The following is a 25,131-nucleotide window of genomic DNA, read 5'->3' as shown; positions in this document are numbered from 1 at the left end:
AGTGAAATTACCATCGATAACTCAAGATAAATTCATTTACAGTTAGTGTGTCGCAAACAGCTGAGTAAAATATTTTCTCGTGGAGTACACTATCTTTTAACGAGCTTTCATAACATTCGGTTGCGTGTGCATTATAGTTAAGAGCCATAACACACAAACCACAAAATATGGCGCAAACTAGTAACATACTCAAAATCAGAGTTGCAGCAAACACTGATTTTGACAGATAGTGTCCTCGGTTTTTTGTTGTTGTCCAACTGCTCCTATCTGTAAATGAATTTATCTTGTCGATAACTTAGATGATGGCAGTAATGTAGGGGAAGCAGCATAATAAATTCAAAAAGTACGGAAATTATCAACCGTTTTCAGCTACCGTCGCCAGAATATTAGGCTGTGAGTAAACTAATTTCAGTCTGGAGGCCACGTCGAAGGGAACTCAATACCTTCAATTTGCCATGTCGCACATAGCTGAAATCAGTTTTTGTGGAACAAAGTTTCAAGATTTCTTTTTAGAAACTGGATGGCGGGACACAGCTTAATGTTCTGACGGCAGTAGCTAAATATGGTTGATAATTTCCGTACTTTCTGAATTTATTGTTTTGTTCGTGTCACTGTATTTCTGCCATCATATGAGTTATCAAAGGGGATAATCTATGGTAAATGCAACCAGCTGCATGTCAGACATTCTGGATTAAGTATCAGTACAACATTGTCCCAAAACGCCTTGTAGAACCAAGCAGATAAACAAAATGGAGAAAATTTGGAACCACAACTTTGAGATAGTCAGGAGCTTTATCTACATCGGCACCACCGTAACCGAAATGAATGACACCAGTTTTGTATTAAGCAAACAGTTTAGAGACAAGGACACCTTTCGACAGACGAAGACAATACTATACAAGACACTGATACTTCCCGTGCTGTTATATGTTTCCGAGACACGGCTACTTGTGATTGTGAAAGCAGACGAGGCAGTGCTTGAAGTTTTAAGAGAAATATTCTTCGTAGAATTTGTGAAACTGTTTAAAAAAGTTCTAAGAAAAAAACCAATAGAGATATCTTAGTTTTTGAATATTGCAGATAAAAGTGTCTTTAAATAACCAAAAATCAATTCTGCCCGAATTTCTTTACAAAAATCCCCAAAATACCCCTTTTGGGCAAAGATTGTTTAAAAATTTTTTGTTTTTTGTTTTTTTTTTATTTCTTCTTAGTAAGCCTTCTTCTATTTCTCATAAACTTCAGATGCAATATCTTTTTCTTCCTATCATAGCTTTATTTTCATTTCAGTTAATTTCACTGCAAGGTTTATCATGGCTTTAGTTTTATTTTAGTTAATTTCACTGCACGTATGAGGGAACGTTGGAAGAGGGTCGTGTTAGGTTTAAAGATTTGTATAATCAAGATTCATCTTCAATGTTTGAATCTAATGATGTTAATTATCAATTATATATTTTGATGAAAAAGATTTTTAATAGTGGAAGTGATACTAATTATGGAGTAAATTACGCAGGCTTGGATGTGTTAGTTGATCGGATATCGAGTTAGGCGTAAATGATGTCTAGACGTGGCAAATAAATTCTTGAGAAATAGGGCGCATATTTCTCACCATCACGGTAGTGGGTATGAATTTAATTTTTTTTCTCGGATTTTTCTTTTTACAATATAACCGCTAATGATTTGATTTTAGTTGTCAAATTGAATTGAGTGGATTATGATGTCGTTCCGATGAAATCTATTAAAATAGTTTTTCCTATAATTTCCCCGCTGTTATTACATTTGATTAACACCATTTTCACGGTTTCGATATTGCCTGATAGTTGGGATAGTTATACCGATTTCTAAAGATGGACGTAGTGACATAGGTAACTTAAGACCTTTTAGTATCTTACCCGCGATGTCCAAAATTCTTAAGAATTTAATGAAGATTCAAATTTTGAAACATATTGAGAATTTTTCACTATTTTATCCCAATTAATTTGCTTTCCGTAGGAATTTTAATACAACATATGCTGTTATCTATTACTGATTCAGTTAGAAGGAGTATTGGTAGCCATGAAGATTGCGTACTAGTTTCTTGGGATTCAACTAAAGCAATTGGCTCCATTGACTACGTTTTAAGTTAGGTTAGGTTGAAAAGAGGCTGCAGATATTAATCCGCCCCATGCCACTATCGACGTACACCTAAGCCAGTAAATGTCTTGTTGTTCGCTCTAAAAACTAAAGAGTAACATTGAAAAAGAAAGTTTTAAGCTAGGAATTCCGTGCAACCTACAAAACCCTTGTTTTCCATACCACTCCCCTATGTTGGTTCGTGTCCCCACCTAATAGGAAATGCTCAAACGGCTCATCACCTTCCCCACATGCCCTACACATGCTATCACTTGCCGCACCGATTTTACATAAGTGAGCTCGTAGCCCTATGTGCCCTGGTATGATACCGAAAGCTGTACTGACCTCCTTCTTACTTCCTTTCAATAATGGCCTCGTCTTCTCACGATGCGCATTTGTCGCCTACGCCCTTAAATCGGATTGCGTCGACTGGAAAGGCTTCGGGTTAACCAAGTTTATTGACGGCAGTCCTCTGGCCTTCACTGCCAAATCGTCTGGCCTTTCCCCCTTGCTTCGTTATGGCCCGACACCCAAACGATGCGGATTGTGCCATCCTCAGAGAAGGCGCTAATCTCCTTCTTACACTGCACGAACAGTGACTTACCCTCCTGGTTGTTATTGCAATTTTACTGTCCGTAAAGATGATTACACTCGACGTCCTCGCAAGCACCACACCACCTCACGCATTACGTGATCTCCCGGATCTCCTCCTGCATGACAGTATTATGGTCATGCAGTCTAAAACAGATCTTAGTCTTTGGGTTCTCAATGTAGACCCCCAGGCCCACTTTGTCCTCTAGCTTTGATCCACCCGTGTAACATGATCTTCCAGATGGCAATCCTAGATTTCCATCAATCGAAGACTGTGCCACTGACGGCAGTGCCTCGCACTACCACTCGATCTCAAGTGTCAGGTATCCGATCAGAAACCTCTTCCCTTCCTTCAAGGTTTCGTATCGTCGCCTCGATTATACCGCGAAGGTATGAGCTGATCCCATCCTCAAACCATTCTTACATTGCCTTAAGTCTCAAAGCCGCAGTGGGTTCCTAACACTTAATCTGTATGCCAATGGGTCGGATATCTAGAATAGTCTCCAGTGCCATAGTGGGCGTGGTTGTCATAGCTTCGCCTATGCCAAGACAACATGTTCTCTGAACCTGCTGTATGGTCCTTATGTTGCACTTTTTATCCATACCACCAAACTGATGAGGCGTAAGTAAGTATTGGTCTAATCACGCTCCTGAGAGCCAGTGGACTATCCTCGGATTCAGGCACCATTTCGAGCCTAACATCGGTGAGCCTTCTCGGTATGCTCCTGAATGTGACACTTCCAATTAAGTTTCCTATCCAAGATCACTCCTAAGTATTTGTCAGATATCGAAATCGTTTTGTTGAGGAAACGTGGTGCGTTAAATTGGCACACCTTCGTCTTTCTCGTGAACAGGCATATTTCAGTCTTCTCTGGGAACATTGGGACCCCTGGGGTAGCCCAGTCATATGCTATCTGCAAGACCTTTTCGGACCTTCTGCATAGTTGGTTGGATTCTTACACCTAAGAAATAATATAATCTCGTCTGCATAGCAGTCATGGGACCCGCAATTTATCCACTTGTTTCTTAGCATATGCTGATCCAGTCTCTAAGGACCCGGTCCAACCGGTCGGTCTGCATATTATTAAACTCTCTCTCAATGTCAATGCAAACCGCCAATGTGTACGTCTAAGCATCGAAGGATTCTTCTATTTTGTGCACAACTTCAAGCAGAGCAGTCTCCACCGACCTTCCCTTGACATAAACATGCTGTTTGTATTTGAGCAGTTCGCTGGATGTCCTACTCTTTATCATGGTATCCACAATACGTTCCATGGTTTTGAGTGGAAAGGATGTAAGCCTTATTGGTCTATAGGCCTTTGGTGTTGCATAAATTGCCTTGCCGGGCTTGAATGTAAACACCACCCTTGCCTCCTGCCAGACTTTAGGAGTTTATGCAAGTACTACACACGCCATGAAAATATTGCCCAGATGTGGCGCCAGGTAGTAGGCCTTTTATAGTAACGGAAATATTCCTTCAGGTCCGGGTGAATTAAAGCTTGCAGGAGGCACGTTTTGCCGCTCTGGTCTCTTATTGTACTCCTTGAACCATGTGTTTACGACGAGCTCTGTTAAAAAGTCTGCGGACCTTTTTCCAAATGTTGCGAATCTACCCGGTCATCCAGGGTTTTTCTTGGGCTGATTTCCTTTCCGAAGAGGACGACTATCTTCGAGGGGCCTCACCAGTGCAGTCGTAATTATGTTGACATCATAGTCAAGTCTTCTATGTTTGGACAATCTAATTTATCTTGCCCAAGTCTTCTTCCGAATATTGGACTGTTGGCTTCCAACTCATTACGGAAGCTTATCGGATTCGGCGCTGGCCGCTCTATCCAAACCTAGTGTAGCAATGGCCTGATGAAGGAATGCATATCGTCACATTTAAAACTTCCTTCCTACACAAAGGTAGCGGTGTTACCAATATTAAGTGTTATTAGGTCCTTAGTATTCAAGAACTCTGCCAGGGCTTGACCCCGCTTATAAATGTTGGTACAATCGCACGAAATGTGGTGAGAGTTCGCAACGCACCCTGATTTCCTGTTTGTTTTGCTTTCTGCACCAACCGTTGCAGCTCCGACGTAGGTGGCGGTATCGAAGTCGAAAGGCAGATAAAGTGATGTCAGGTATACTCCAGCGTCTCCCTGTCTCATCACTATTGTATCCGACGTTGACAACTCCGGGGAAAATAGATAATTTAAAATTTTATGACAAATAACACAGGTCCTCGGCCGAGTTCCAGTGTTAGCATTGAATAATTGGTAGTTGATATGGTTCAGTCCAGAAACTTTGTTTTGGATCGTCCATGGCTTTTGAATGTAGGCAATATGAATCTTGCCTTTGCTCATATTCTCCATCAGAGCGTGAGTAGCTGTTTCGCTTGGGAGTGGGTGATGGTCTCATCGTCTGCTTCCTGTTCTTTAGGCTGCATTGAATTTCCCGTCACTGCACTGCATGATGTTTTAATATAGTGGTCTTTGCCTATCCTAGTTTTTCGAATTTTGAGAAAGTCGGTAATGGTTCCATCATCGGGTCCCTGTTCGTTAGGCTGTATTGAGTCTACCGTCCCTGCATTGCCTGATGTTCCAATATTATCTTTGCCTATTCATGAGTAAATGGACTTCTTAGGAGTAAGTTATGGTCTCATCGTCCGCTCCCTGTTGGTTAGGCGGCAGCGAGTTCTCTGTCACTGCACTGTATGATGTTTCAGAATTAGGATCTTTACCTATCCTAGTCTTCCTAATCTCGAGTAGGTCGTTGATGGTTCCGTCGTGTCTCTGTTCGTCAGTCTTCCCAATATTGAGAGAGTCGGTGATTGTCTAGTCGTTGGCCCCCTGTCCATTAGGCGGTATTGAGTGTCCCGCCACTGCACCGCCTGATGGCTCAATATGAGGAAATTTGCCTATTCTAGTCTTCACAATCTTGAAAAAGACGGCCATGACCCCGTAGTACGCCATGCCTTTAGTCTTAGCCAATATTGTCATGGAGACTTGATCATGCCCACCACAAGGAGAGTTCCTTACTTCTTCTCCTACCCGTGGAAAACCTCCCATTTCTCCAAATTTTGGTTTTGCTTGTTTATGACTTCTATCATGCATTCCGTCGCCCACACCCTTGATGAAGACCGCCTTTGGGAGCTCTGGGATGTTTATTTTTGTCACAAGGTCGGGCTTTACGCCACAGAAAGTGGATACTTCCAACGAGCTTTTTGACAGTATCAATACATTCAGCTGACGCAAAGCGTAGCGTTAATATGTCCCCTCTATACTCGCATCTCATAATTCGTATGGGTGGACCCCCTTTAGTGTTCAACACATGTTCGGTAACCCGTTCGTTGACCAAATGCCTCACCTGGGACCGACGATCTGGTGGAATCCTACCGGATGCACAGCCGATATTGATGACCGCATAAATCATCTCATCTCTGTTGTGCTTCCTTGCCACTCCGGCGTAAGAGGGCGGCTCCTTACTTTTCTCAGAGACCATCTTCCCCTTTCGTAATGTCTGTGGCATCCTTTTGGAAGTCACAGTCCTCCATGAAGACTCAAGGGCCGTGCGCTCTTCCTTCGTTGCTGTTCCGATTTTGTCTCCCTCCGCAGGGCACTGTCTGGGGTCTCCATAGCGGGGGGGAGGGGGGAGCTGGCTTGATCTTCCCAGAGTACTTGAAAGCGGGGAGCTCTTTTTTTTTCAGCGTCTTGGCAGTGTTATGCTCTCGGCAGATCTGATTCTCTTTCCGTAAAAGCGCAAGGAATGCCAATTTTATCCCTTCGCGCTACCGGTACACATTCCTCTGTCTCCTTCGTCGTGTACCGGATCGCTTTCTCGGTCTGCTTGTGAGCTTAGCAAAGCCATGGCTCACTTCCGCCGTTATCCCGATGCCCTCATCTCTCGATTCGGCTGCGATTACTGTTTCGTTGACACTGTCGCTGTCTGAATCTGAATCGGAAACCTCACCTTTGCTTAAAGGCTGGGACGAACTGTGCATCCCTCTGGGCTTTCCGTCTCTTCCTCATTTGTTAGTCTGACGACTGGTTGTGGGCTTGAATATCATGTCTTACTCGTTGATAAATTACGATATAAATTTAATTTTTCGAAAACCGCTTGTGTCTATTAATGGTTCGGAGACTAAGGCTGGAGGAGTGAGGTCGGGTGTGCCCCAAGGGTCTGTTAGGGCCCTGTTCTCTTTTAGATATTTATTAACAATATCATTTCTTTGATGAAATTTATATTTGCCGGCCCTATGTGTTTGCAGATAATAATACTTATTTTTTGCTGTAGGAGTTTGAGAGTCTTCTACAAATCTCCATCTTGAATTTATTTCCGAGCATATAGGTGCAAATAGACTTTTTATTAATTCCCTCAAGACTGAAGTTATGAATTTTCTTTTGCGGAATCAACAAGTTATTTTTCTTCAACTTTTTATTGGCAACCAGACTTTTAATTATGTTGATTCGCTCAGATGTCTTGGTATAATTCTTGATCCAAACATTAATTTTTAGAGTCATGTAAATATCATTTCCAATAAGATTTGCTTTGTTTTGAGAAGCGTTATCGGGTTGATTTACTCACACCTGAATTTTTAGGTTGTTCTCTTGGTAATTACATGAGTCTACGTACAGCTCTACATTTTTAAAGGATCATGAAAAGTGGACAACGCGAGACCAGGGTGAATAATTTTTCTTCATAAGTTCGACCCGGAATCTACAATTTGAAATACCAGATATTCGTTCTCAATATACGAGCAATCTTTCTTGGTCAGAGTTTTTCGACTTTGGATTATTTTGCCTAGTTCTTTAAAACTTTTCTCTTATTCTAGTTTTTTCTTATAGTAAGAAACTTTTGAGTTACTTGAACGATCTCAATGTGGCAAATTTATGTATCTTATCTGGCTGATATAGGATTTCTCTTTGATCTCCAATGAAATATTCGTGTGGCTGTGGAGCCATTTTAATTTTATATTTAATTATTTAGTCTATTAATTTTCATTTACATTAAAATTAGTTATAAACTTAATTTAAGTTGTGAAAATAGTCAGTAATTGCAATGCATGTATAATGGGCTTTTATATATATGTATAATGGGCTTTTATATTATAAACTTAATTTAAGTTGTGAAAATAGTCAGTAATTGCAATGCATGTATAATGGGCTTTTATATAATGATGTTAATAAATAAAAAATATTTAATGAGCATTTAGTGATGTTCTTGACATAAAATCGCACCAGCTTTCAAAAGTACTAGATTTATCGCCATTAATTTATTTTTTTAGCATAGAAACCATCAAACGAATCTAAAACGGTTTCCAGAAATCTCGATCCTAAGAATTTAAAAAATTTAACTATGAATGAAATTTTTTAAGACAAAATTTCAATGAAATATTTTTCTAAAGCTTCAATGAAATTTTTGTAAATTTAAATTTCAAGAATTTTTTTTAACAAAATTTTTCTAAACACAAAATTTCAACAATATTTGATAATTCAAAAAAATTTATAAGCAACATATTTTTGATATTTTTCTCCAATTTTTCTAAAACAAATTTTTAATAAAATTTTCTCAAAAAGACAACATTTCAATAAGATTTTTTCTAAAAAAAAAATTTTAATGGCATGTGTTGAAGAAATAATTTTAATAAAATTTTTTTCTAAGAAAAATAAAAGTAATAATAAAACTTACTTTTTTTAATTTGTGAAAAAACTATAGAAAATTCCTTTTAAGACAACACATTAATAACATATTTTCTTAAAACCATATTTCTATAAAAGTTTTCGTGAAACTTTAACTGTTTTACTTTTTAATTTTGCTGTTTTTCAATTGAAATTGAAATCAACAAAATTGAATGAAACAGTCTACAATAAAAATAACAACATTTTATTTCTTTATTTTAAAAAATTTTTAGAATTTGATTTTATTTTTGTTCAAACATTTTTACTACTTTGTCCGGAGTCGGAGTTGAGATAATTTTCTCGACTCCGACTCCGGGCAACATTAGTCGAGACTCGGACTCCGAAGCCATGGTTTTTACATGGCATAGTACCTCACAAATGCTAGCCATTGTGCTACGCTGGCCTGCTCCCAAGGCTATTACATACATTTAATATATATTTATATTAATTAAGTATTAATTTTGTACTTACGAAAATAATTAAGCGTCTCTCTTGTTTGTTCCTTTGTTAGACCGAGGCCATCAGTAGGAATTTGAAGGGCTGGTGAAGGGACATACCAATCATGATTTGAATATCCAGCAAAATCAGTTAGAAAATCTGATCGGATTTTGTACTTCGGTATTTGCTCCTCCAGTAGTGAAAATATTTCCACTTCAGGTATATGTTCGCTGCTGCTTAAATCTGGATACGAAAAGAGAATAGTTAGTATATCTTATTTTAAAGTATGCATATACAGAAAGTTGGATGATGCTGACTATACTTTTTGGATAAGGTTCGCCTAAACAAGTTAATCTATAATCATACCTAGCATCAGGATTTTGTGGGAAAAATCCATTGTTGACTCGACGATTTCATACTAAAAATTTATGTCATTAAAAATGTAAATTAAAACTAAATAGATCTTGTTTATGTGATTTGCTCTAGTTACTGTTGAATGCAATTTACCACAGACCAAATAAAGTTAAAATTATTTCCATTTTCAAGTTCTTTGCCTGATAGGGCGAAAATTAATCAAATTTACCATTTTTGTTTGGAAAAAAGAAAAGCCAGAGATCGCGACTCACACTAACCACTATGGGACGCGTTTCGTAATTTGGCCGTACGTAAGTATGTTGTGCATATAACGAATTATTTGCGGAAAACGCCTCTATGATATAAATACCACATTAACCACGCTTGACAACACTGTTTATTAGATGTACTTTTCCTAATGCATATGGAAAATTTTTTGTCTACACAAATTACACTACTCCCATGGTATACACATGATTACTTACACACCTAATATGGCTGATGAGTAATTCTAAACCAAATTACAAAACGCGTCCCAATCCCATGGCAGCCGATTGTGCGCACCGGATTGACCCGATGAAATCCTCATTACAAATGAATACTGAGCTGACTGTGATGGTCGATGGAGAAATGATTCCGACCATCAAGTGTCCCAAAATACTTCGTGTCACATTTGACAGCTCTTACACATTCTCCCCACATGCCACAGCAATTTGCGATAAAGTCAAAAGAAGAAACAAGGTCCTCAAGTCTCATGTTGGCAGCACATGGGGTGCAGACGAAGAAACCTTGTTGACCACGTACAAAGCAATTGGCCGGTCTGTGGTAAGTTATGCAGCGCAGGTGTGGTCTCGTCAACTTTGTGACACGCAGTGGAATAATACTCAGATCTGTCAGAATGCCGCCCTCCGAACTGCGACGGGCTGTCTCCTCAGTTCTCATGTGGACCACCTCCATGAGGAGACAAAGATCCTACCAGTGCGAAGACATAACTAAATGCTGTCTAAGCAAAACCTTTTGGGCTGTTATTGCAGAGACCATCCAAATCATCATCCTGTGGATAGATATCCACCGCCCAGAAGCCTTAAGGTAGAATTACATGATCTAGAGCGTGAGGTTCAGCGCTACAAGAGAGAACCTCAAGATAAAGCGGCATATCAAACAGGTCTAAACAACATTCATGCAGACACGGTATAAGATGCTGATGCCAACGTTCAAGTCAGTTGCCCCGTGGAGCTCCGACTCCAGAGGGAGGGCATTATCCTCGCCAGAACACCAGGCGAGAAGGCTTCCAAAAGGTAGGTGTGGTGCTTCCTCATTTTTATTTATACATCTTAGTTTAGTAGTTTCTTTTTCGGGCCAAACATCCCTTTTCTTTTACATAGTAAGCCTGGCATGTAAAACTTTTTGTTCCTGCTCATGTGACACGCTTGCGCAAAGAACCACCCCATCCGGCGGGCACTAGCCGCGCATACGCCACCATGCCGGCACAGCGACAAGCGGTCAGGAAATTCTTGCATTTATTGGACCAGGACAGGACATAGAATTATAAAATATAACGCCTAAATTCCTATCGGAGTTCACGTATTCAACAATGATATAATTTAAAATAAGGCTTGAAAGAGATGAAGTATCCCGGTTATTTTTTGATGGGTTCAGTGTCACACTATTCTCAGATGCTGATTTCAATTTGATCTATACAACAAAAACGTTATCGACACTGCATTAATAGCAGACTTGCACGTCATCGGCACATATATGCATATCACGACGATTTCTTATATTCATAATGCCATTTTATATATAAAAATCAATTTGTGTTTGTTTGTTTGTGTGTTCCTTACAGACTCAAAAACGGCTGAACCAATTTTCTTGAAATTTACACAGATGGTGCATATTGATCCCGTGAAGAAAATAGGGTACTACATTTTTTGATATCTGAAGGGGGCGGACCCTCCCCCTTACCTAATTTTCAGAAAAGCCATATCTCGGAGATGGGTGGTACGATTTAAGTGAAATTTTGTATGCTCTCATATAGTACCCCAAAAATAAAAATTTTGTATCCAAATTTCGGATGGGGTACCTAGGGGGGCTGCCCCACCCTAAAACCTACCAAACATATATTTAGACCAATCACGACAATATGGGACTCAAATGAAAGGTATTTAGGATAAGAAAACGTATCTGATATCCTATTGTCGGACCAAGTGTTAGAGGGACCACCCCAACCCCCAAAACACCCCTAAATCGGACATATTTACCGACCATGGCATTATGGGACTCAAATGAAAGGTATTTGCGAGTAGAATACGAATCTCATATCCAAATGTGAGACCACGTTTCTGGGGGTCCACCCCATCCCCAAACTGGACTTATTTACTGACCATGGGAATATGGGGCTTAAATAAAAGGTATTTGAGTGTAGAATTCGAATCTGATATCCAAATATGGGGCCAAGTGTTTGGGGGCCGCCTCTCCCCAAAAACATCCCCCCAAAGGGGACAAATTTACGACCATAGCAATATAGGGCTCGAATGAAAGGTCTTTGGGAGTAAAGCACAAATCTGATATCAATATTCAGGAAAAGTGTCTATGGGGCCACCCCACCCCACACAACACCACCCAAATAGAAAGTATTTGCTGACTATTGCAATATGAGGCTCAAATAAGAGGGTTTTTAGAGAAGAACACGAATCCGATCTAAATTTTCAAGGCCACCAATTTTCTGGGGGTCTACCCCTTTCCCAAAATACCCCACAAACAGCAATTTTTTACTGACCGTCGCAAATGGGGGAGGTATACGAATTTGATATCCAAATGTAGGACCATGTATTTAGGGCATCACCCCTTCCCCAAAGGGTAAACATTTTTCGACCATGCCAATATGTGGCTCAAATGAAAGATATTTGAGATAAGAAAACGAATTTCATAACCTATTTTTGGGCTATGTGTTTGGGGGACGACGCATCGTGTAAACTCCCTTAAACCAATGGCAATATGGGGTTTAAATAAATGGTATTTGAAAGAAGAGCGCGATGCTGATATTGTTTCAGGACCAAGTGTCTGGAGGACCACCTCACCCCCAAACACAACCCTAAATCAGATATAATGAGAATATCGAGCTGAAATAAAGTATTTTAAGAATGGAGTACACCTTACATCCAAACTTAAATTCGTAGACCAATAAAGATCATATGGGATTCAGATAAAGGCACTTATATTGTCAAACTGTTAGTCAAGCGATATACTATTTCCGTAGAATGGTATTTCACTAAAAGCTCTTTTCTGTTCTGCACAGAAAAGACTGCTTGACTTCTATTTTTAAGGCAAGAATCAATCATTGTCAATGCTGATGCTCCAAAATAAAATAAAAATCGATTGAGCTTAAAAATTAACATCTTGTGATCGATTGAATCAAATGCCTTTGGATGATCCAAAGGATAAGGAAGCTGACAAGATTGCTATTAATATTGCATCTAATGCTTTCAACAACTTCGAACAGAGCATTAGCACAGCTACGACCAGTTCGGAATCTATACCGTCAGTCAGTTGCCTATGTTCTTCGAGAAACAACTTCATCTGTTCATGCACCAGCCTTTCTAATACTTTCGACAAGTAGGGTAATATCGCAATCGGGCGGAATTCAATATTCGATTGCGACACTGGAATTATTTTGAATATTCATTCATTAGCAGCTGCTAATATGTTTCGTCTGCCGTTTACATGACGAATTAATGCGGTGTGCGAAAGTACACAAACAAATGGGAGAAAATTGATTTGGACACTTTGCTTGCATACTTTGGATTATTTCTGCTTTCTAGAGTATATCGGTACCGTGAATGTGTCACTAAACTTCGGAATGATGAGACGGGTCGGCCGATATTTGGAGCAATATTTGATGACCGAGAACAACGTATGGCCACCACTGCATCTACAAGTACTTCTGTTCGTAGCAAATTGGCACCGACTCGAAATGTATACGATTAATGAATTCATAATTTGGAAGGTGTATACACGTCAGGAAAAATCATTACCGCAGATGAACAGTTAGTTCCGTACCGGCGAAATATGGCATTAAAATTTGGGTGCTATGCGACTCAAAAAGCTGGTACGTATATCTTATGCTGGTTGGGATCGTAATGCCACTAATGCACTCAATCCCGGACCACGTGTTGTTTTGGATTTGGTGGAAGGACTTTCTGGGTGCTATGCGACTCAAAAAGCTGGTACGTATATAAATATGTTTTGCTGGTTAGAATCGTAATGCTACCAATGAACGCAATCTCGGACAGCGTGTTGTTTTGGATTTGGCGAAAGGACTTTCTGACAGAAATGTAACGTGTGGCAACAGTTTTACTGGCAGAACATTTGCATAACAATCATGACTTTTTTTTGGGAAGAATAAGGAAAAATAGGACTGATATTACTTCATTTCTACTCGACACACGTCAAAAGCCAATTTATCATACACAACTAGTATATGAACATACGTTGCAAGCAGTTATATTGTCATATGTTCCTCGCCGCTGCCAATTTCTGACATTGCTCAGTACTTTGTGACATTGCTCAGCGAAGACTACAACAAAACAAAAACTGGAGTTGATACTATGGACCAAATCGTAGATACGTAGACATGCAAAGGAAAAGTCAATCGGTGGCCAATGACAGTACCCAACAGTCCAAACGCCTATAATGACTTTGTCTTCAAAGACTTCTTTAAAACAATATGAATTTTGTCGCCGATATTTCATATTTACTGACGTGTCTTGCAGATTGTTTGTTATAAAACTAACAGTGTCCACGAACAGAGAGTCAGTGAAAATGGGTCTGGCAGTAAATGGAGATAAGACGAAATGGATGGTCTCCACTCCCAAAAAGCCTTGTACAACCGAGCAGATAAAGAACATGGAGAAAGTTGGGAACCACAACTTTGAGATAGTAACTTTATCTACCTCGGCACCGCCGTAACCGAAACGAATGACACCAGTTTTGAGATAAAGCGAAGAATAATACTGGCAAACAGATGCTACTTTGGACTAAGTAAGCAGTTTAGAAACAAGGCCATCTCTCGACAGACGAAGACTACACTTTACAAGACACTAATACTACCCGTGCTGTTATATGGTTCTGAAGCATGGGTACTTGTGAAAGCAGATGAGGCAGTGCTTGGAGTATTTGAGAGAAAGATTCTTCGTAAAATATATGGACCAGTTAACGTTAACGGAGAATATAGGCGATGTATGATCCACGAGCTGTGTGATCTGTATGACGACGATAGCATAGTTACACGCATCAAAATACAACGGCTGCGTTGGCTAGGTCATGTTGTCAGAATGGATGAAGAAGCTCCAGCAAAGAAGTCTTTTGAAGGCATACACGGTGGTACACGCAAACCGGGAAGACCAAAAGCCCGATGGAAAGATCAAGTTGTGGGAGACACCTCGAAACTTGGTGTCAGAGATTTTAGAATGAGCGCAGAAGATCGAGGCGCTTGGAACGCTATTCTACGTTCGGCTGGTGGAAGAAATATTCTGTCATAGCCAATTATAGTATAGTAGTAGTGTCCACGAACAAGTCAGCACAATTTTTTTATTGAGAAATTTAAAAATTTTTATTTATTTTTCTTCGAAAAACGGGTGCTATCTAAAGGTGCCATCACACTAAATGTTCTTGTCTTAAAACATGTCAAATTTTGCTATTGTAAAAGTTGCACACATAGTGTGATACGAATGAAACTGAAACATGAAAATCAATTTTAAAATAGCGCTGTTATTTTTTTGTTAGTGCGGTTCTCTATTCCTTCTAACAAACACGTAAAGAAATCAGCTATGTTTATTGTCAGTTGAATGAAAGCAACCCCAAATTACATTGTTTTCACAACTTTACGATTTAAGCAGCGTTAGGTTAGGTTAGATTAAGTGGCAGTCTGCCATCAGGCTCACTAACGACATTTTCGTCCATTGTGATACCACAGGAACAGAAGAAGGAAGATGATCGCTTTAAAAGCCCAATAACTTGCGAATGTTCACATCCGCTAAATCAGACAGGTTCTCAAAGAACTGAGAACCTAAGTGGAACTCCTTCTAACTGCTTGTGCGGGACACACACACAGAAGGTGTTCTCTAGTCTTTTCTTCTTCGATGTCCTCACAACTTCTGCAAAAGTCGTTGCTGGCAACCTTCAGTCTGTCAGCATGTCTGTTCTAGCCAATGACAGCAAAGCAATAGACCTGTTCAAGTCTAGACGAGGCCACCTAGTTTTGGAATGCTCACAGCCCACTCTTTTTGACCATCTATTAATCGTTGCCCTTCCGGCATGGTCCTGAAAACTAAGCTTACATGTCGCTAGAGGCACACCCACAGATTCCAGTATCCCTGGAATGTGTAGGGTAATTCTTAGTCTCGCAAGCTCATCCGCTTTACTATTCCCTGGGATATCTCTGTGGCCCGGCAACCAGAACACGTGAATTTTGAACTGTTCAGCCATCTCGATGAGAGATCTGCGACAGTCGAGGGTGGTTTTTGTGTTCAGAAATACGTTCTCCAGGGATTTAATGGCTGCCTGGCTGTCTGAGAATATATGCCAATCGTCGTAATGACATTCTGCCTTAGCCATTCCACCACTTCCTTAATTGCAAGGATCTCCTCTTGATACACACTGCAGTGATCGGGTAACCTTTTCGACATGAACAGTTCTAGATCTTAAGAGTACACCCCAAAATTCACCTGGTCGGTTAGATTGGAACCATCCGTATAGAAGTCTATGTAACTTCTGTTACCAGGGATATCGTGGCTCCAATCGGTTCTATCAGGAATAGTGGTACAGCAATTTTTATCAAAAAGCGGCTCAGGTAGGGTGTAATCCACACTGCCTGGAACATCGGATATGGTATCAAAGATAACACAGTGTCCGTAGCCGCCACATGACCAATGTGAAAGTTCCCTTAACTTCACGGCAGTGGTCGCTGCAATTTGGGTAGCTACAATGTCCAGAGGCATAAGATGTAGCATTAAATTCAGTGCATCAGATGGTGTCGTCCTCAGTGCCGCTGTGATGCACAAACAAGCCATCCTTTGGATCCGGTTAAGTATTGAGCAGTAGGTGGACTTTTGAAGCGCCGTCCACCAGACCACACAACAACTGCAGTATATACCCAATGCATGACACGTGGTCTAAACCCCCAACTTTTGCCAATGGCTCTCTTGCAGGTGTATAGGGAAAGATTTGCCATTGTTGCCCTTTTCAAAATGTTGGATTTCAATTTCCTGTCCAGCAAAACACCCAGGTATTTTGTGCTTTCTGTGAATGGAACATTCTCTCCACCCAAGGAGACAGGTGCCACTGTAGGCAACTTGTAATCTCCTGCTGAAAAGAACTACTTCTGGCTTGCACGGATTTATACCTAGACCACTTTCGGTAGCCCATATTGCTGTTGCACATAGAGCTTCCTGAAGTATAACTCTTAGTGATGGGAAACTTTCCCCTAACCGCAATTGCCACGTCATTAGCATATGCGACCACTTTTACGCCTTTTTCTTCCAGAGACAATAATATATTGTTAATGGCTATATTCCAATGTAGAGGAGACGGTACACCTCCTTGAGGTGTTCCTCTGCTGACCCTCCTTTTTAGATCCATAGATCCCAAGCCTGCCGTAATGCATCTTTTAGTAAGTAAGTTATTTAAACTTTATTACGGTAGAATTGATGCCTAGAAACTCCAACTCCTTCATGATTGACGTCGGTTTAACATTATAGAAAGCACATTCAATGTCAAGAAATCCTACCATTGTACATTCCTTGACAGCGAGAGAACCCTCTATGTAGCCGACTAGGTCGTGAAGGGCTGTTTCAGTGGATTTGCCTTTACTATATGCATGCTGCTGCTGCGACAGGCGATCTCCAGGGATTTTTGCCCTAAGATATGTTTCTATTAACCTCTCAAGAGTCTTTAGCATAAAGGATGACAGACTTATAGGACGAAAATCTTTCGCCTTCGTGTGGTAGGGTTTTCCTGTTTTTGGAATAAAAATGATCTTCTGTCCCTCCATCCCAAAGGTATATATGACATTATGATACAGGCAGAGTGATTCTCCCTAAGCCAGGGAACCAGTCTATCAGACTTGTAATTCAACCGGCGATACATCATCAGGGCCTGGCGACTTAAAGGAGTCGAAACTTCTTATCGCCCAAAGGATTTTCTGCTAAGACACCATTTTCCTAATGGCCCTAATGGTCTCGAGGACAGAATCTTCCCTAGCCTAGAGGATTTGTTCTAAGCCTTTCTAATCTCGCTCTTATATTTTCTAAGCTCAGCCTTATAGATGTCCCAATCATGTGGTGCTCTTGTGGCTTTTGCTTTGTTGAAGAGTTTTCTGGAGTCCTTCCTAAGACCAACCAGCTCTAGGGTCCACCATGGCAGTCGCTGTTTGCCGGTATCTCTGAATCGTGTGCCATATTTAGGGAAGCTAGCCAGTAATGAGACTTGTTTATTTCAAGGCTGGCTACTACTAAATCTTCAGTTCTTAGCGGCGGAAGAAAAAAAAAACATTTAGACTACCCTTTGCAAGAATACAGGCCCATTCCCCGTACCCTAGAAGTTTAAATCCAGGAATTCTTAGTCCACGAACCATTCCTCCAAACACCCATGGTTCCCGAATAAGAACCACGTCAAATCCCCCAGCCATCAGGGCCTTTAGTGCCGCCGAAGCGGCCTTACAATGGTGAAGATTTATCTGCAGTAACCGAACCATAGTCAGGATTCAGAGCTTCCACCACTGTTGTGTTAGCCTCGTCCTCTGACTCCACCATGAGTTCATCCTAACAAGATTTGTCAGATCTTGTCATGATGAGCTTCCGTACGCATCCAGGGGCAGATGAGAAAACTGTGGAACCACTCTTCCTCAGGACACTGGGCACTTGCGGTGTGGACGATTTCTCCTTAGAGTCTTCACTAAGTGCTGATGTCTAGTACTTTCTGAGTTCCGTGCTTCCCCGCTGGTGCGCACCTTGTGTCCAGTCCAACTTTGTGACCCACCCACACAGGGCTTATCGGGTCCCGTTTCGATGCCATCCCCACCTGTCTCGATTGTGGCAGGGGGATTTTCAGTCTCCTGCAATCAGCCAGACTTTATTGATGTGGTCGATAGTTCCTCAGGCAAGTGTTTAGCAACAACTGCTGAGTCGTCTTCTGATTCCTTAACCCCACCGCTTCTATAGACCTTCAGTTTCAACTTGTTGAATCCGTAGAATACAACCCCTTCAGACTTGTTGAGGTCTACGAGACAGCCGGAGTTTAGTACGAATACTGCATGTTTGGATGAGGCTGATTGTGACCGGAGACAATCAGCCTCATCCAATCTTCCAGTCGGTGGTTGAAAGATTGGGATTACATTCCCTTAGTCTTCCAAGTATTGCTTCAGAATCTGAGGGATTGTCTTTGGGGTAGCTTGTGCAACGAATTCCGAGCCCAATTTAGGGAATCACTCTCCCTATCAGTGAGAGTCTTAGGATCATTCGCACCAAGCCTCTCAATAAATCTGAGAGCAATGCGCCTTCTATTATTCCAACCTCTTAAAAAGAGCGGGAGATCTAGAGCCTTCTCCCGGGCTTTGGATCTGCCGCTCCACTGGAAACAGACGCAGACCATCAACCGCCTAATGGATACCTCTGTCACATCTATACTTGAGTGACCTTAATTTTTCTTTCAAAAATAATGACCTATTACGAGTTACAGGAAAATTCTTGCGGAGTGAAATAACAATACCGTTACAACTTTAACGCGCCTGCATCTGTCGGAACGTAATTGAGCCAGAACTACTCTGGTTTGCCGGTGGAGGTCAATTTCTTCAAAATCTACTACCTTTTCTGCATGAATGTTGTCTAGACCCGCTTGATATGTCGCTTGATTTAGAGGTTCTCTCTTGTAGCGCTGAACCTCACGCTCTAGATCTACCTTACTTCTGGGCGGTGGATATCTATCCACTTGATGATGATTTGTATTTTGGGACGCTAAATGGTCGGAATCATTTCTGCATCACAGTCAGCTCGGCATTCCGTATTTGTATTGAACAATGTGGCTGAAGATTTGGTGGCAGATATCTTCAGATTTCTTGCAGCGAAATATGAGGCAAGTTCGTTGAGGTAGACCTTCAACCTATTGCAGATGACAACAATGGGTGGGGGGCCTGATGCCATGATCATACAATCGTCCGCATATGATACGATCTCTATGCCGTCTGGAGGGGGTGGAATGGAGGATAGGTAGAGGTTAAACAGTGCCGGAGATATCACCCCGCCTTGGGGAACTCCCTGTTTCACTCTACGGTGCTTCGACTTTTTATCCCTAAATTCCACAAATGACTGGCGACGACACAGATAATTCGCGACCCAGCATTTCAGGCCTGGCTGGAGGTACGTGTTGGCGATGTCCTCAAATCGTTTCGAATACCTTCGATAGGTCCAGTGCCACGAAGACCGTCCTATCACATGGCATGGGCTGATTAAAGCCACTGCAAAGGTGTAAAGTGATGGCAGAATGCAGTTGTTGTGCTATGCAGTCGTCGAAATCCGAATGCTTGCCTAAACCGGTGCCTAAGTTACATTGCTTCAAGTGTTCTAGCCACAAATTTCGCTTATGTTCGTTGACTACCCTGTTTATTTTCAGATTCAGCTTACTGATTCTGGGTTCAATGGGGTTCAAACAACGAATCCCATCACGCTCGTCTTCGAGTACCACTGCAGTGCCGGGAAATTGGGACGCACTTAGGGTATTCGACCGGCTGGTATATAGCGAATGATGTTTCGGAATTTCCTCTCGGCAACTAGCACATTTGAGGGGGTGTCAGTTCACTGAAGCGGCGATTGGCGTAATCTCCGACGCTGACCCAATCGGCCTTCTTTTGATTGATAAAGATCGGGCGATCCGAGGTTATGAAGTCGGGAGGTCGGTCCATGTAGATAATTATGGGAATGTAGTCTGATCTCCAAGAAATGAAAATTTCTGGCGAGCTGATATACCTCCTCGTGATCCTAGTGCGGGCATCCTCATTTACCGTCTCCGCCTCATTCACCTGTTCTGCCAAAGCTATTCCTCGCTGGTCGTTACCTGAGGGAGAATGTAATGAAACGTGATGCGCATTAAAGTCTACTAGGACCATATAATTATGGTCAAATAGCAGCCCAGTAATGTCGGGCTTGTAAGCTTGGCCATTAACTGGGTCACAACTACCAACCGGCGATATGTACACGTTGTATAGCTCCCTCTGCGGCAGTACCGGACCTGACTGCCAGCCCCTGCATTCCATGTAGGGGCCACTTGAGCCTGGCGCAGGCGAGATAGGTCTATATTGCACGAAATGGTGTATCACGAAGGCCAATCCCCCACCTCCATTCCTTGAGCGATCCTTACGTATCCATGACAACTATGCAAGCTGCATGTGTTGGTCAGCTTTGTCTCCACGACCAATTTGTTCTTCCGACTCATAAAATCCACAATCTCATCGATCTTGCCACGGAGACCGTTGCAAACATCTTTTTACTACTCGCACAAAGCAATTTTGTACTGAACATAATTTCAATTTATGCGAAAAATGTACAAATAATTGACAAAAGTTAAATATTTTAATTTCTTTCTACATCTACCTTTATGAAGTTCCAATGTATTAATATGATAGTAAACAATATAATAAGCAAAAAAATCAAAGATCACAATAAGGTTTTTTACAATTTAAAATATATGTGCGCGCATACAATCGGACCGATTATTTCTCGAGGGTCGAGCAGGCCTAATGCTAAATTTTGAACATGTGGTACTGTTCTAGAGTGAATCCTAGTCACGAAAAACTGAATTTATGAAAACGGTTGATAAGAACAACTTTTGCTAGATAATTTGATTGTAAAATATATCGATGAACTTTAATTCTAATTTCATCCCAGAACTACCTTTACTTACCAGTGAGACAAGCAACGTCAGATGTTTGAATTTGTTGTTTAAAACACGTTTGGAATTGGGAAAGCCGTTTGTTGGAAAATTTGGGGAGATGTTTATTAAGAGTTGCTTGAGCAAGAGGACTCAATGGGGCAGATGCCCCTAAGGTTGACGGCAACATATTTAATCACGAGTCCTAGAAAAGAAAAACTAAGGTTGTAGTAATATCAATAATAATTTTTTTTTACCCACTACCCTAGCATATGGCTAATGGCAAATCTCGTCTATCGTTGGTAATACACTATAAAGTATTTATATTTTTGTATGTCTTGGTATTCTGAGTCAGGCTAGCCATGTCTATAACTGGCTGAAATTTTGACAGATGCATACTTCTTATTTATGAAGGTCGCCAGAGATTGTAACTGAGATATATATATATATATATATATGTATATATATATATATATATCTCAGTTACAATCTCTGGCGACCTTCATAAATAAGAAGTATGCATCTGTCAAAATTTCAGCCAGTTATAGAAAAAAAAAAAAAAAATATATATATATATATATATATATATATACATTATATATATATATATATATATATATATATATATATATATATATATATATATATATATATATATATATATATATATATATATATATATATATATATATATATATATATATATTTAAGACTCTCACCCTCTAACATTCGCGCAAGTACATGCCAAAGTCAGGCAGTGCTGTATAATACCCTACACCTACCCTATAAGTACAAAGTGGGGGCTATTATTACAACTTGGATGGACCTCGTCGGATGTTTTCAGATAGGTTATTAAACAATCCGTATCACATTTCGGGTTAATATGTTCAAACTGTAAGAACTACGATTGACAAATGATAACATTATTGCAAATTTCGAATTCAATTTTAATTTATGTTTCGGTGATCGAAAATCGCAAAAATTTTCCGGTTTCAAATCGGCCTGACTTGCCTCTGCGAATTCAGAATAAATGCACTGATTTCATTACAAATATGATATTTTTTAATATTGTAGTATGTAGTGCATAGCTGCATACTTATAGAATTAAATTACACCTCAATATTCCATGTTAATGCATATTTTATATAGAATTATGATTTATTTAACACCACACCAAATTCACCGCTGTCGTTGTTGGTACATTTTGCGAATTCATTGCAAACAGACAAGGAAATAAACAGCTGATAACATTTTGTTACAAAATATTGCAAAATACGTCAGTAAAATGTAGAAAATATAAACGATTATTAGATTAAAAACATATTTTAACTATTGTATTTTCTATTCACACAAATGCTTTTGGGCCTTTGCAAGGCGTTTTCTATTGAATTTAGCAAATTTTGGTCTGCTGCTGTGTTTTTGACATTATTTACAGATACTAAAAATGAGCGTGGATCGAGTTGTGTCTGTCAGATTAAGAAACGATGGTGTGGCAAAAAAGGGGTTTTGCTTTGTATTTTATCAGCATACGATTCCAAACCCAAATAAGAAAAAAATAGTTTATGTAGTATTAATATTTTATAATTTTAAAGGTTTCTTCTAAAACAGATAAAAAGTAGTTGAGACAAATATAAGCGTATGCAATTAGCCAAAACATTTGACTTATTTCTGCTACAGCTGTATAAGTGTTGCCAACGAAATGTAATGTAAATAAAATGAAAATCGCACTGATAACGGAGAATCAACCTATGCATCGCACGAATTGCTTACTATTTGTAATCGCAAACTTCCGTGAAAATCGGAACAGGACAGAAAATGTTTATCACATTCGCAATTTTAATGTTGAAAGAAAGGAATAACAATGTTAGATCCTATTTTCAACAAAAATCTCAAAGAAAATTGCGAATGGAATGCATAAAACAGTACACGTCAAATGAAATGAGTAATAGAAAAAAATGCATCTTATAAAATAACTTTGAAATTGATAGAAGACATCTCAACTCATGATAACTTATCTTTTAAAAACATTGATTCATATATAAAGTATCAAAAACAAACCACTTTCTAAAATTATTGTAAAAGTGCAAATGCCTGGGCCAATTTAATTTTTAAAATTTTCGATAACTATTATCAAAACGCGATAATTGAAAGAACATTCGACTAAAAAAAGTTATTGATTTTGTTCCACTTTTGAGTTCTAAGATTCGAAAAAAATTCAAAAAGTGAAATACCACTCGGTTTTGCTTCTCAATGTATATCTGAACAAATTTAAACGGTTTTTTTTGTTAAATCATGAGTAAATTTCGGTCCAATCGGTTGTTAAATACTGATGTTGAATTACTTTGAAGGAATATATATAGATACACATCCCATCCTGAATCCATTCTCCCATCGCCTTAAGCCTCATAGCCGCAGTGGCTGCTTCGCAATTTATCTGTATTTTAATGAATCGGATATCTAGAATAGTCTTCAGTGCCCTAGTGGGCTTAGTCCTCATTGCTCCGCCTATGCCAAGACAACATGTTCTCTGCCTCCTTTTGTAGTAACACCGGAAATATTCCATCAGGTCCGGGTGACTTAAATGGTTTGAAGCTCCTCAAGAATTCCTTCACCATAAATTCTGTAATGATAACCCTTCGATCAACATCATTATTCCAAGATTTCAGTGTCTCCGTGAGTCCCGTCGTATCCTGTGGAAAATGGGTTTTCATAAAAAGCTTCAACATGTCCTCCGTTGTCTCTGCACTCATTCGCATGTCGTCTACTAACGTTTCAGTTTGGACATGGGTTTTTGAGAGAAACTTTTTCGTCTTGGCGGCGTCATTAACACTATTGATCTGTTCGCAGAAAAGCTTTTCAGGAGGCTGTGGCAATGTTTTTGTATTCCTTGAGCCGTGTGTAATACAACATTGCGAATCTCCCCGATCATCGAGGTTTTCCTTGGGCTGATTTTCTTTCTCGAAGAGGACAACTATCTTCGAAAGACCGCACTGGCGCTTCTTTGCTTGGACAATCTAAATTTTCTTGCCCAAATCTTTTTCTGAGCAGTCTTCCGAATTTTGTCCTGTTGGTTTTCAACTTATTACGGTAGCTCATCGGATTCGGCGCTGGCCGTGCGATCCTAAATCTAATGTAGCGATGATCATAGAAAGTGTTCCATGGAGACCCTCCAATCCTGAACCTCATCGATTAGATTTTTCGAATATATCGTCACATCTAAAACCTCCTCTCTAATCCTATAAACAATGGTAGCGGTGTTACCAATATTAGGTCTTTAGTATTCAAGAACTCTGCCAGGGCTTGGACCCGTTTATAAATGTTGGTAGTACCCCACGAAATGTGGTGAGAGTTCGCATCTGTTTTGCTTTTCTTACCAGCAGATAAAGTGATGCCAGGTATGCTCCACCGTCTCCCTGTCTCGCCGCTGTTTCATCCGACGATGACAACTCTGGGGAAAATATATAATTAAAATTTTTATGACAAATAATGCAGGTCCTCGGACGAGTACCAGTGTCAGCATAGAATAATTGGTAGTTGGCCAACTCCCAAGAAGTCATTTACTGAAGGATCAATGATGGAGATCATTCAGATAAACTTCCACCGGAGCGATACAGCTACACAAGCTCCGATGGAAAAAATTAACAAGGGCAAGATTCATACTGCCCTAATTCAGGAGTCATCGACGACCTGAAACAAAGTTTCTGGACTGAAACATATCAACTACTGTAGCGAGCGATTTCTTTAGGATTAAAACTGATTTATCTCAAAAGAAAACTAACGACGAAAGAGGTCAAGGACATGGAAATTAAAGTTTAAGGCCAGCTCTGCCGTGGTGTTGTTTCATGACCTTTTATTCTATCCTCTCGAAAGCATGGCTATTCCAACAAACAAATTCAAAACAAACACAATCACAACGCCAAATCCCTACCCCAACTTTCACATTAGTGACCATTAGTGGAAATAACCTACGTCTATGGAAATCAAGCTCTCGTAATTTTCTCTTTGATTATCCCTAATTTTTACCACGATTCACTTGCACATTTTTCTCCTCACTTACTCT

The 25,131-nt window shown here is 40.1% G+C and overlaps 1 protein-coding gene across 4 annotated transcripts in view; it reads right to left on the bottom strand.

Annotated features, from left to right (window-relative positions):
• LOC106087127 (trafficking kinesin-binding protein milt) overlaps positions 1–25,131 on the bottom strand; it is a 130,278-nt gene that overhangs the window by 54,715 nt on the left and 50,432 nt on the right. For all 4 annotated transcript variants that reach the window (XM_059366121.1, XM_059366122.1, XM_013252051.2 and 1 more), the window contains exons 2-3: positions 21,105–21,276; positions 8,832–9,041 (exon numbers count right to left, since the gene is read on the bottom strand). In XM_059366121.1, the coding sequence (XP_059222104.1) occupies positions 8,832–9,041; positions 21,105–21,261 (367 nt within the window). In that variant the 5' untranslated portion in view covers positions 21,262–21,276. The remainder of the gene's footprint in view (positions 1–8,831; positions 9,042–21,104; positions 21,277–25,131) is intronic.

This window comes from Stomoxys calcitrans, chromosome 3, assembly GCF_963082655.1.
Source record: "Stomoxys calcitrans chromosome 3, idStoCalc2.1, whole genome shotgun sequence".
Taxonomy (NCBI): domain Eukaryota; kingdom Metazoa; phylum Arthropoda; class Insecta; order Diptera; family Muscidae; genus Stomoxys; species Stomoxys calcitrans.
The sequence above is the reverse complement of the archived record's forward strand: the minus strand, read 5'-3'. Positions and strand labels throughout refer to the sequence as shown.